Genomic DNA, 13,439 nt, shown 5'->3' with positions numbered 1-13,439 from the left:
CACTGTGCCTTACTGAAGTGGGAAACCAAGATTATCTCGAGGAGCTCAGTATCTTTTATATGAAACTCCCTGTGTTCACCCAGTCTGAAAGCAATTTCCATTTCTTCCATTGAGTATATCAAGAAACTGAATAATTCCTTTATATTTAAATTATATTAGAAACAGTTGCACAGTGATTAGGAAGAATACTAACAAGGTTAGATAAGGTATTTCTGGACCCAGTGAGTATGTCTACACTGCATCTGGAAGCGAGCATTACAGCCTGGGATCCATAGACTTATGCTGGCACTAGAGCACTAAAGCTGTGTGGACAGTGCTTCAATGTTGTGTCTCAGGCTGAAGCTCAGGCTCTGAAGCCCACACCTCTTCCCCACAACCGCAACATTTACACAGGTATTTTTAGTGCACTGGTGCAAGCCCCACTACAAGTACTGCAGACATATCCAGAAGGTTTCTGTTTAGTGCAGCTGCCCAGGTGGTCTTGAAAAGAGAAAAATTATCTCTCTCCAAAAAGAATAAGCCTCCATCTAAGGGTCATAGTTTGAACAAATAGTATTGAATTATATGATGATCAAAATGTAATTAATTCATGTTACTTACCCTGCTGAATCCAAGTTTCCATGGCTCTTTTTTTAACATCTCATCTAATTTTGGTAGTATCTCATCTTCAGGAGAAACTTTTTCATCACTTTTGCTGTTCTGTTTGGTCACTTTATGCCAGCTCACCGCCTCTATAATATTGCAAAAATGACGTGGTAGAAGTCTTGGCAGGAACTCCATTATCACTGGGAAACTCAAAGCTACCAAAACAGTCTTTCCTGTAACTATATATTCATCACAAACCAAGAAAGTATTTATTAAAATACAAAAAGTGTTTGTAGAAGGCAATTTGATTACTTAGCTTAGCAGGCTTTATTCCAAAAAACTTAAATAGAACTGGTTCTTTAGTTTTCTGTCTGAAAAAGCTTTTATATACTATTGATACGAGTAAGATTACTTAAATAGATTAAAAAATATTTTTCCACTTTGATTAAATTGTGTATTTGACAGAATTTTGTATATAGTCAGTTTCACATTAGTAGTCAAGTCTACCTCCCCTGATGTGTGTGCAACATATAAAAACCTGGTAACCTGAAACATCACCCATCCTTCAGTTCAATCAAATGTCAAGTTAAGCAGAATTGCCAGCACTTTTGAGTGAAATGGAAGTTAACTCTTAACAGATCTTCATTTAAGTGAGTTCCACTATTACTTTTTTTCTCCAACTGATTCCTGTTCCCTCTATATGGTATAAGACCCAGGTCATGCAAAGACTTGCATACATGCTTAACTACAAGCATGTGAGTAGATCCCTTTATGTGCTCAGGAAAAAATCTTTGTGGGATCAATACTCATTTAAAAACACACTCTACCAGCACATTAGCATGGATAAAACATCTTAAAAGCATAACTCTGTTATTTTTATAATCCAATAATATATAAATTATACTTACATGATTGCATAATATAATAAAAAATATTAAAATTTTTCGTCTCAATAGAGGTGTTCCCTTGCTGAAGATTTAATTTTGACTCTTGAAACTGATTAAGTTTTTCTTCAAGGTTTCTGAAGTTCAGATCAGATATCTCAGGAAAACACTTAAAAAACTCCTCTCTGAAATTATCAGGAACACAGCACTCTTTAAAAAAGAGTGAAAAAACTGCATTTTGGTTTTCCCTTATATCGGTTCGTAGGAAGTATGACGGATATCCTTGCACAAAGTACTTTGAGTCCACCAATTTAACTTTAACATTAACTTTCCACCAAGGGCCAACCAATGGAAAATATCCAACCACTTCATACGTCTTTTGGGATCTTTCATCCTGTATTATAACTAAAATTTAAAAAAAAAAAAAATCAGTATAATATTGTTTAAAACTTTATTGCATTTTACATAACAAATTCACTAAGTCAAAGCAAACAAACCAAAAATTTTAATTTTTTCCAGGTGTAATTTAGTTATAATAATCTTAGGTATTGCTTTTAACAGTAGTAAGTTAAAACAAAAACAAAAAACACCTCAGACATAAGCATGATTTTTAAATTGATTAATTGATTATGTTCCTGTAGGTGGCTGAAGTCAACAATACATCAAATAATTTTCTGGTATTAATTATTTGTGTGAGCAGTTAAAGCTGCTTACTAATGGGTCAGATTTTGCACTATTTAAATCAATTGCAATTTTATGTTATTGGAGATATGCTTACAACTAGTTTTAACTTCATTATTTCAAAAAATGACAATATCTTGTCCAAAATAATTGAGTTCTTGGACATTTTGATTGCATTAAAGGACACGCAACCCCTTGCTTATATTATAGCTGTATACAATGATAAGCTCTGTTATTAGTTTATGGTAGTACTTTCCAAACATTCAAAGCAGAACCAGTCCCAGCTCTGAGAAGCTCACAATCTAAGGACAGACAGAGAAGTCAAAAGAGGTCAGAGAAAACTTAACTCTACTGTTTTTATGTTTTATTTTTGTTACAAAAGTGACAAGAATTAATTGATAATCTCACTAATGAAGTGAGAACAAAGTGTGTAATAAAAGTACAATCGTAACTGGATTTGAACACATTATCTTTGCAATACACATCAGGCACACTCCATATAGCCAGTAAGCTACACACTTTTTTATTCCAATTGAAACAGTAAGAACTTTAAAAATATAATACAGTAGAAACTAAATTATTCTAAAGTCTCAGGGAAAACCCCAAACCTTTGGATAATCTGGTTCGGAAAAATCAAGAAGCAAGCTCGGCAGACTCAGCCAATAGTCAGGTATTAGACATTCCCACCCAGAGAGTATGTTTATCCTATAGAGACTATAGTGGCATAGCTATGTTGCCTTAGCTATGCCAGCATAACCCCATAGAGTAGGCATAGGTAACACTGAAAGGTTTTTCCACTGGAGTAGGAACACCATCTTCCCAAGTGATGGTAGCTACATTTCAGAAGCATTCTTTCATTGACATAGCTCTGTCTGCACTGGGGGTAAATCAGCATAGCTACATTGGTCAGGGATGTGATTATCAACCCCCTGACCAAAGTAGTTATGTTGACCCAACTTTTAAACATACACCAGGCCAGAGTGACTAGCTAGCAGCTCAGCAGAATTTCAGGGTGCAACAGAAGTAGTTGTTGTTTGGTAGTTATTTCAGTCTAATGTCTTAATAAATCTTCTAATGGTATACACTAATCTGAGGTTTCAGACAATGAAAACCATATATGTAATTTAGAAGAAAAATATAAGGAGCCAGGAAAACATTTAAGTCTGTGCTCCTGGGTGCTGGTAAAGTTGAAGATCTATCAGACTGTGGGCCAATTTCTATATAGCTCGACTGGTGTAGTAGAGTAGAACTGGGGCCTATGGTTTTAAGCATAGAGTCTACCAGGAGCTCATTCAGAACATTCAGTTCCTTTCTTTAAAATAATTTAAATCGCTAAAAAATTGAAATAGTTACTTAAAAACAGGCAAGGACTAGTCTAGTGGCCATCTATGTCTATTCGGTCACCTATGTCTGTTTAGTCAATAGGGAACAAAAAAAGGTCAGGGTGCCATTGAACTCTACACTTAAGAGTGATAAATATTTAATAACTCATAAAATAATGAGCTGAGTGAAGGAATTAGGAACACTTCCCATAATTATTTGGTTTTAAATGAATATTTATAAATGATATGGGAAAATTTGTGAGAGATTTTCACATACTGCAACAACGGCTCACAGGATGAGCCAATGGCAATAAACAAATATGACTTAGTATTGCCATAACAAGTCACATATTCCTTATCTCTTCAACCCCATAAAGATGGTAAAGGTTTTTTCTAACTTGACTTAGTCCTTATCAAAACTAGAAACGTTACGCTGGCAAATTCTCCTAGTACAGACAAACTTATACAGGCAGAGAATAATAAGATGAAAAGGAATAGCCAGGGTTTGTCAAGAACAAATTATGCCACACCAAATCTCATTTCCTAATTTGACATAGTTACTGGCCTAATGGATGGGGGGAAGCAGTAGACATGTTATATCTTGATTTTTAATAAGGCTTCTGACCCAATACCACATGACATTCTCATAAGCAAATTAGGGAAATGTCGTTTAGATGAAGTTACTATAAGGTGGGTGGACAACTGGTTAAAAGACCATACTTAAAGAGTAGTTATTAATAGTTCACTGTCAACCTGGGGGGAGAGGGGGTATCTCATGAGGTCCCACAGCTGTCAGTCCTGGGTCCGGTACTATTCAATATTTTCATTAATGACTTGGCTAATGGAGTGGAGAGTATGCTTATAAAGTTTGCAGATGACACCAAGCTGAGAGGAACTGCAAGCACTTTGGAGGAAAGGATTAGAATTCAAAATGACCTTAGAAATTGAAGAATTGGTCTGAAATCAACACAGTGACATTCAATAAAGAGAAGCGCAAGGTACTTCACTTAGGAAGGAAAAATCAAATGCACAACTACAAAATGAAAAATAACTGGCTAGGTAGTAGCACCGCTAAAAAGAATCTAGGATGTAGTGGATCACAAATTGAATATAAATCATCAATGTAATCCAGTTGCAAAAAAGGCTAATATTCTAGGGTGTATTAACGGGAATGTATTATGTAAGAGACAGGAGTTAATTGTCTTGCTCTCTTCAGCACTGGTGAGGCCTCAGCTGGAATAACGTGTCCAATTCGGGACACTACACATTAGGCAAGATGTGGACAAACTGGAGAGAGTCTAGAGACTCTTTAGATTTAGAAAATCTGACCTCTGAGGAAAGGTTAAAAAAAACTGGGCATGTTTAATCTTGAGAAAAGAAGACTAAGGAGGGACCTGATAACAGTCTTCAAATATGTTATGGACTGTTATAAAGAGGACAGTGATCAATTGTTCTCCATGTCCACTGATGTTAGGAGAACTAGTAACTAGCTTAAATTGGCAGCAAGGGAAATTTAGGTTACATATTAGGAAAAACTTTCCAATTACAAGGGTAGTTAAGTTCAAGGAAGGCTGTGATATCCATCCTGGAGGTTTTTAAGAATAGTTTGGAAAAACACCTGTCAGGGATGGTCTAGGTTTACTTGGTCCTGCCTGACTTGATGGTCCCTTCCAGCCCTCCATTTCTATGATTCTATCCTTTGCCAGTAGAGCTTATACCAATTCCCTGAGAGACATAAATTATAGCAGCTAATGCAGTTTTATGATATTATAAGTGCATCTACACGAGTGCTTATTCACCAATACAGCTATGGTGTTTAAACAAAAGCACATTCTTAATCGACATACCTTTGCCAATATCAGTTTTAAGTGTAGAGCAAGCCTGATTCTCAAATTTACATTGACATAGCTACATAACCCAGTTGTGTGGGGGGAAAAAACACACCCCAAGTGCCATAGCTATGTCAATATAAGCTTCAGTGTAGACAAAACTAGGTTGACAAAAGAATGCTTCCTGGGGAGGTGATGTTCTTCCAGTGATGAAAAAATCCCTTCTTTCGCTGCAGGCTGGGTCTACACTCAAGGTTATGCCAACATAGCCACGGTGCAGTAGCTATGCCACTATAGTACCCATAGCACAGACGTAGCCTAGGAAAAAATGTAGGGCTTTTAGACCAAATTAATTGACATATGAAACACCACTTAGTGCCTAGCTCCTAAATGGAACTACTATAGTGTGGGTGCATAACTGGTTGGAAAAACTGTTCCCAGAGAGTAGTTATCAGTGGTCACAGTCAAGATGGAAGGGCATACCGAGTGAGGGTCCTGCAGGGATAAGTCCTGGGTCCAATTCTGTTCAAGATCTTCATAAATGATTTAGATAATGGCATAGAGAGCAAACTTTTAAAATTTGCAGATGATACCAAGCTGGGAGGGGCTGTAAGTGCTTTGGAGGATAGGATTAAAATTCAAAATGATCTGGACAAACTGAAGAAATGGTCTGAAGTAAACTGGATGAAATTCAGTAAGAACAAATGCAAAGTATTCTACTTGGGAAGGAACAATCAATTGCACACATACAAAATGGGAAATGACTGCCTAGGAAGGAGTACCGCAGAAAGGGATCTGGTAGTCAGAATGGATCACAAGCCAAATGAGTCAACAGTGTAACGCTGTTGCAAAAAAAAGCTAACATTAGTACATCCTATAATAAGAAGAGTGTTACAAGTAAGACATGAGAAGTAATTCTTCTCCACTCTACTCCACACTGAGTGGGCCTCAACTGGAGTATTGTGCCCACTTCTGGGTGCCATATTTCAGGAAAGATGTGGACAAATTGGAGAAAGTCCAGAGAAGAGCAACAAAAATGATTAAAAGTCTAGTAACCAAGATCTATGAAGGAAGATTGAAAAAATTGGGTTAGTTTAGTGTTGGAGAAGAGAAGACTGAGAGGGGATATGATAACAGTTTTCAAGTACATAAAAGGTTGTTACAAGGAGAAAGGAGAAACATCTTCAGAGAACTATCCAGATCTTTGAGTCATCGTGGATAGTTCTCTGAAGACGTCCACGCACTGTGCAGCAGCGGTCAAAAAAGTGAACAGGATGTTAGGAATCATTAAAAAGGGGATAGAGAAGAAGACAGAGAATATCTTATTGCCCTTATATAAATCCATGGTACGCCCACATCTTGAATAATGCGTACAGATGCGGTCTCCTTATCTCAAAAAAGATATACTGGCATTAGAAAAGGTTTAGAGAAGGGCCCATCATTAACCACCCCGACAGGAAGTTTTTCCTAATGCCCCTTATATAAATCCATGGTACGCCCACATCTTGAATAATGCGTAATGGTAAATGATTAGTGGTTTGGAACGGGTCCCATATGAGGAGAGATTAAAGAGGCTAGGACTTTTCAGCTTGGAAAAGAGGAGACTAAGGTGGGATATGAGAGGTATATATAAAATCATGAGTGATGTGGAGAAAGTGGATAAGGAAAAGTTATTTACTTGTTCCCATAATATAAGAACTAGGGGCCACCAAATGAAATTAGTGGGCAGCAGGTTTAAAACAAAAAGAAGTTCTTCTTCACACAGCGCACAATCAACCTGTTGAACTCCTTGCCTGAGTTGGTTTTGAAGGCTAGGACTATAAAAAAGAACTAGACAAATTCATGGAGGTTAAGTCCATTAACGGCTATTAGCCAGGATGGGTAAGAAATGGTGTCCCTAGTCTCTGTTTGTCAGAGGGTGGAGATGGATGGCAGAAGAGAGATCACTTGATCATTGCCTGTTAGGTTCATTCCCTCTGGGGCACCTGGCATTGGCCACTGTCAGCAGACAGGATGCTGGGCTGGATGGACCCTTGGTTTGACACAGTATGGCCATTCTTTTGTTCTTAACCTCTGAGGACAGGACAAGAAGCAATGGGCTTAAATTGCAGCAAGCACGGTTTAGGTTGGACATTAGGAAAAACTTCCTGTCGGGGTGGTTAAGCACTGAAATATATTGCCCAGGGAGGTTGTGGGATTTTTTAAGAGCAGGTTAGACAAACACCTGCCAGGAATAGTCTAGATAATGGTTAGTCCTGCCGTAAGTGCAGGGAACTAGACTAGAACAGTGGCTCTCAACCTTTCCAGACTACTGTCCCCTTTCCGAAGTCTGATTTGTCTTGTATACCCCCAACTTTCACAATTAAAAACTACTTGCTTACAAAATCAGACATCAAAATACAAAAGTGCCACAGCACACTATTACTAAAAAATTGCTTACTTTCTCATTTTTAGCATATAATTACAAAATAAATCAATTGGATTATAAATATTATATTTACATTTCAGTGTACGGTACATAGAGCAGTATAAACAAGTCATTGTCTGTATGAAATTTTAATTTGTACTGACTTCCAGGGTGGATAAAAATCAATTATTTTTTTTATTTAAATCGGTTTTTTTGATAAAATGCTTTTTGAGGGGAAAAAACCTATCTAAAGATAGTTTTAATTAAGATACATTATAGCTCAAAGATGTCTCACCATGGAACAGGGATTATAAATTCTAATTCTATAGTATGAGACAATTTATTCATGTCATGTTTAAGAAAAATTTTGTAAGTGAGTTCCAATAGTTCATGGATTAGGGACCCAAACTTATGGGGTTCCAGGGGCTTCTGTATAAATTATTTAGGTTAATCTTTCTATCTACCCAATGGGACTCAATGCTAAGTCTAGAAGATACCATCAGAGATGCTTAGTTTTGCAGTTCTCGAACTGTGGATTTGTGTCTCCAGAGAGAACATGCTTGTTAACAGCAAAAATGTTTTTAAATAAATAAATATATAGAGGTGAGAAATAACAGACCTCAACCCTATTGTCCCTCTGCAAATTTGTGTACACAGAGTCAGTTCCTTACCTCTCTCTAAAAGTGCAAAATTTCAAAAAAATCAATGAATAGAAGATTGTTGGGGGCGGAATAGATCTGGACAAGGAGAAGAAGTCTGGAGATAAATGTGAGAAAGGAGGGAACAGGCAGTAGAAACAAAAGTGAAACTGTTTGAGCAGCATATTCCAGAAATCTTGAGGTCTTTCTGAGTGTAGCCTTCATTGATTTGAGATCTACCATACCATTCTCTGACTAGAAGGGAAAACCTATAATGGCAGCAGGCCATAAAAGAGACCCAGTTTGGGTCTCATCTATCTCTGAGTTTTGAAGAATATCTATTAAGGTTATAACAACCAACAAGAATGCACTTTTATATAGAAATCCATAATTAAATTGATTCTTACTGACTAGTGATTTAAATTTGATTTAAATCAGGTGTCTCAAACAGGCGGCCCATGGAGTTATTTCCTGCGGCCTGCAATAGCTCCCCTCATCCCACAACTCCGCCCCCCTCGAGCGCACTGCATCCCCGCTCCTCCGCCTACCTCCCAGCGCTTTCCGCTGCTAAACATCTGTTTGGCGGCACTTAGGACTTTCCAGGAGGGAGGGGAAAGGAGCAGGGATGTGGTGCACTCAGGGGAGGATGCGGAGAAGAGGCGGGGCCGGGATTTGGGGAAGGGGTTTGAATAGGGGCAGGGAGGGGGGGAGTTGGGGCAGGACTTCGGGCAAGAGGTTGGAATGGGGGCGGGGCCTCATGGAAGGGATGGAGTGGGGGTGGGGCCAGGGCTTTTGTAGCTTTGTTTGAAAAGGTGTCAGTGATGCAGCCCTCAGGCCAATATACTAGTCCTCATGTAGCCCCAGTGATAATTTGAGTTTGAGATCCCTGATTTAAATCAAATCCACCCTGCTGACTTCATTAGTACTTTTTACATAGCCTGTTGTAAAACTAGGCAAATAGCTAGATGAGTTGATGTATCCCCTGGAAGACCTCTGCGTACCCTGGTTGAGAATCACTGGACTAGATGACCTCTGGAGGTCCTTTCAGTCCTACGATTCTATGACTGACACAGTTTACCACCTTTAAAACTGTGATGGGCTAATATGATTTTAAAGGCGTTAAACAATATCTATATTAGGTGTTAAGTGGGTTTCAAAAGTTAGCTAATGCAAGTTTTAAAAACATCTTTTTCCTATACAGTACTGTAAGGATTTGCTTAGAAGCCACAGGAGCGTGGGCAGGCCCCTGCAAAGGAGCCATGAGAAACCAGCGCCAGGACAGCCGTGGGGGAGGGAGGCAGGGATTTCCCTACACCCCCCCCTGCCCCCTCAGTGGGGGTGTATACCCTCCCTGGATTTCCCCAACACCCCCCTCCTCCAGTGGTCAACTAGTTACATGCAGTGTTGCCAATTTAGTCTTTGGTTGGAAATTTGAATTTAAATTGAAACATTAATACACACTTTAGAAGCATATACAGTATATGATAAAATACTTCTATCTGAAAAAGTACAATAGGTTTGAAAAGTATGAACAAAGGCCTGGTCTACACTAGCTTGTTATTTCGGAATTAGCAGAGTTATTTCAAAAATAAAAATGATTCCATCCACATGACCAATTTTTTTTTCGATTTAAAGGGCTCTTTAATTCGATTTCTGTACTCCACCTTGGCAAGTGGAGTAGCGCTTAAATCGAGATCGCAATCCCAGGTTAAAGGTATTGTGGACGCAATTCTATGTTATTGGCCTCCGGGAGCTATCCCAGAATGCTCCCTTGTGACTGCTCTGGGCTGACTCTGTCACCAGGCCACCTGGCCTGTATTAAGGGGCGCCCTTTTGGGCCCTATGTCCTGCACGGAGGTGGTGCGTTAGGACGCTGTTGCCCATCAAGCGTTTGACCAGCTCCAGCACTTGGCAGGAGCCTGTCTCTGTCTGCGCTGATCAATGGGGGGGGTTGCCCTTGACTTCAATAGGGGAAGGGGCAGGATTTCACCCTTCCTGGTTTCTGAGCAGTGCCTGTAACTTACCACACTACGTCTTATGGTGCCAGGTCTCCCAACAATAACCTTGGTCCTTGATTTTTCATAGGGATATATCCTGGATGGCCTCGAAAACCAGGTGATTCCCTTACTAGTGCTAATGCCAAGCACTCAAAAAATCATGAGGCAAGCCCCCAAATATCCCGAGATTGGCTTAAAAATCATGAGATTTTAAAATATAATAAAATTGGGGTTCTTTTTATTTGCCTTCTGGTTTTTGAGCTTTTAGAGTTCCTTGTTTTCCAGCTTTGCCCCTCTCCCATGAGGGCTAGTATCTTGTATTTGTTGTTGTTAATGATAGCTGAGATTCTCACATACTCACAGGCCTCTACGGGGTGAGGCTCTAAAAAGAATAATAAATGTCGCTAGATCAGTGCTTAATTCACAATGAAAGATGCCAGGTCTCAAGCAATTTTTTTACTTTCATAACTGACGCAGCAAGCCCAAAGGTACCAGGGCTATGAATTGCCAAGCCTACAGGTGCTGGGACTCAGCCTTGGCAAACCCTTGTACAAATTAAGCAAGGGGGGTGGAGTACAAAATAAGTATGTATGACAAATTTAAAAGTATGTAATTAGTAATTTGATATGTCGGGTGGTGCCTTTTTTTGTGTGTTCGCTCCCCCTGATGTTAGAACCTGGCTACGCCACTGGTCTCACCCCTCATCAGTCTTCACTCCTTCCCCCCCTCATGTTTTTGAACCACCACCACCCATTTCAAGTCCTGGGGAAAACACTGGGCTGAGGGAAAAGGAAGATGCCCCAGCGCTGGCACTGAGGAAGCGCAGGAAGTTGGGTAAATGTGTCACTGAAATGCACAGCAAAACCCTCCCTGCCAGCCCCCCCAGAGGCACTGCCTGACACTAAAGCCCAAGAGGGACCAGCTAGGGGGTGAAGGGACGAGACGGGCCGTGTCCCCGCTCCCCGTGGGCAGGAGGGAGGCGGGCTCGCGGGGAGGGGTCTCCCTGCCCTGGCGCGCCGCTCCTCACCCTTTCGGCGCGCGGGCAGGGAAACCCGGAGCACCCGCCCGCTGCTGCACAGCTCGGAGGCGTCCACGAAGAGCGAGTCGGGATCGGGATGCGGGTCGTCCTGCTCCTCCTCTACCTCCGCCTCCCTGCCCTTCGCCGGCAGCAGCACCCCCCACAGCTCGCTCACGGGCCGCGTCCTCCCGCGGGCCTGGGCCATGTTTCCTCGCTGGGCCCGGCCGAAGGGGGGGGGGACGGCTCCTCCCCGCAGCGCCGCCGCCGCCTCCTGGGCGGGCCCAGCGAGCCGGCACTGAGGGACCGCGTCCCGCTGCTGAACCCCGTTCTCGCTTCTCCAGCAGCCCAGGCCCTTCCGCCTCTTTCAGCCCCGGGCCCCGCCAGCCACTCGCCTCCGCGGGGTGGGGGCCAGGGCTCAGTCACTGTCCCCGTCCCGTGGTATTGCCCGCCTTAGGGGCGCAGCGATGTGCTGGCGCCGCACCCGCCACTGAACTGCTGGCCTGGCGGGGTCTGGCTTTCATTGCTCTTTACACAACAACAGCAGCTGTAGTGTGAGGAGGAAACCAGGCTGGGAGGCGAGTAGCCTGTTACTAGAGCTCGCAGCCAAGGCCTAGCCACGCTGTTGGGGCTGCTCTGTAAAACTGCAGCACCACCGCACAAGCTATTTAAAGCTTTGCTGTAGTCTGTTGGGCCCAGGCAATTGGAGAGCAATAAGGTGGGTGAGCGAATATCTTTTATTGGACAAGCTCCTGTTGAGGAGAGACATAGGCGACTAGTAACTGGTGATAATAAAGGTTATGGTGGTATTGCATTGCCCCATACATGGTGCTTGCAGCAGGGCCCAAATTTAGCTCTAACAGACCGTACAGGGACACTGTGAAACTGACTATACACAAAGTGCCATCAATACATAAAACTGAAGAAACTGAAAAAAAGTAGAGAAGACTCTTTCTCCCCCTCCACCCTCACTAATCTCTTGGGTTTTTGTAATCCTACTTGTTAGCTTGTACAACATTTTCAGACAGAAATGTGTTTTTTCAAGTAGACATTGTGCCTTTAGCTGTGATCCTACATTTCTGCCCACCTGGAGAGGAATGCAGGATTCCTAGCCCCGTAGGGAATTCCAGACTGACTGTCACAACCCTGGGGTAAAGCAGGATGTGGATGGTGGCCATCTTAATAAAAAGTGTAAGCACTTTTGCAACCCTGCTTTCAGGAAATATTACTCTACAGCCAACCTTAGATCTTTAATATATACTGGAAACTTGACAAATCATTATCGATCAAGCAGTTTGTGCTCCAGAAAGACCCCAGGAGAAAGTATGTTTCCGGAATCGCTGCAAGTGGTCTGGTCCATTCACAAGCAGGGGACACAAAAGTAATTTGTCTCTCCCTATTTGGGAAGTTGTGTTCTCCCTCAGATATAGAAATACCTAAAAAGAACATCTGGTGGGAAAATGTCTGCAGAGATACTCCCTTCTGTTAGTAGGAGGAAGGAATTTGTATGGTTTATTTTTAAGTTGGAACAATTACCGCATATTTGTACCCCTATAACAGATGCTTTGACAAGAGCAAAATAAAGCTGACAGGCATTCATGGAACACCACCCAGGACTGGAAAATTATTCTTTAGAGCTCCTGAGATCAAACAAGACATTGGGAGATCCTATTGAGCTCAGGCCTGAAGTAACTCTCATGTTCAGTCTATCCTCCTGTTAATTGGTAGGGATAGCTAGATGCACAAGAGAACTCGAGTGCACAGAACTGTTTTGTGTAGCATAAGGAAGCTCAATGGCTCTGTCATACACAGAACACAAGAGTGCATCAAACCATAGTTAAATATTATAGGCCTATATTTCTTCATACTAGTGGGGTGAGTCTATAATGAGGTTGAGGACCCATACCTTAAAAGGCTCAAAGTGAGCAACGCACTTGAACTATATAGAAAGATGTAGCCTGCTGGTAACCATGAATGTCCCGTTAACACCTGAGTTTTTGACCTGTAATAAAAGAAATATTTCATTTGCAAAAAAAGTAAAAATAAACTGAATGATGAGGCAGCTGGTAACATACAATTAA

General features: G+C 41.3%; 1 protein-coding gene across 1 annotated transcript in view; it reads right to left on the bottom strand.

Moving 5' to 3' along the window:
• HELB (DNA helicase B) overlaps positions 1-11,597 on the bottom strand; it is a 34,935-nt gene extending 23,338 nt beyond the window's left edge. The window contains exons 1-3 of the mRNA XM_054025911.1: positions 11,371-11,597; positions 1,494-1,874; positions 601-824 (exon numbers count right to left, since the gene is read on the bottom strand). Coding sequence (XP_053881886.1) covers positions 601-824; positions 1,494-1,874; positions 11,371-11,566 — 801 coding nt within the window. The 5' untranslated portion in view covers positions 11,567-11,597. The remainder of the gene's footprint in view (positions 1-600; positions 825-1,493; positions 1,875-11,370) is intronic.
• Positions 11,598-13,439: the final 1,842 nt, after the last annotated feature.

The sequence above is a fragment of the Malaclemys terrapin genome, chromosome 1 (assembly GCF_027887155.1).
Source record: "Malaclemys terrapin pileata isolate rMalTer1 chromosome 1, rMalTer1.hap1, whole genome shotgun sequence".
NCBI classification, from domain to species: domain Eukaryota; kingdom Metazoa; phylum Chordata; order Testudines; family Emydidae; genus Malaclemys; species Malaclemys terrapin.
This window is presented reverse-complemented; position numbering and strand designations above follow the sequence as displayed.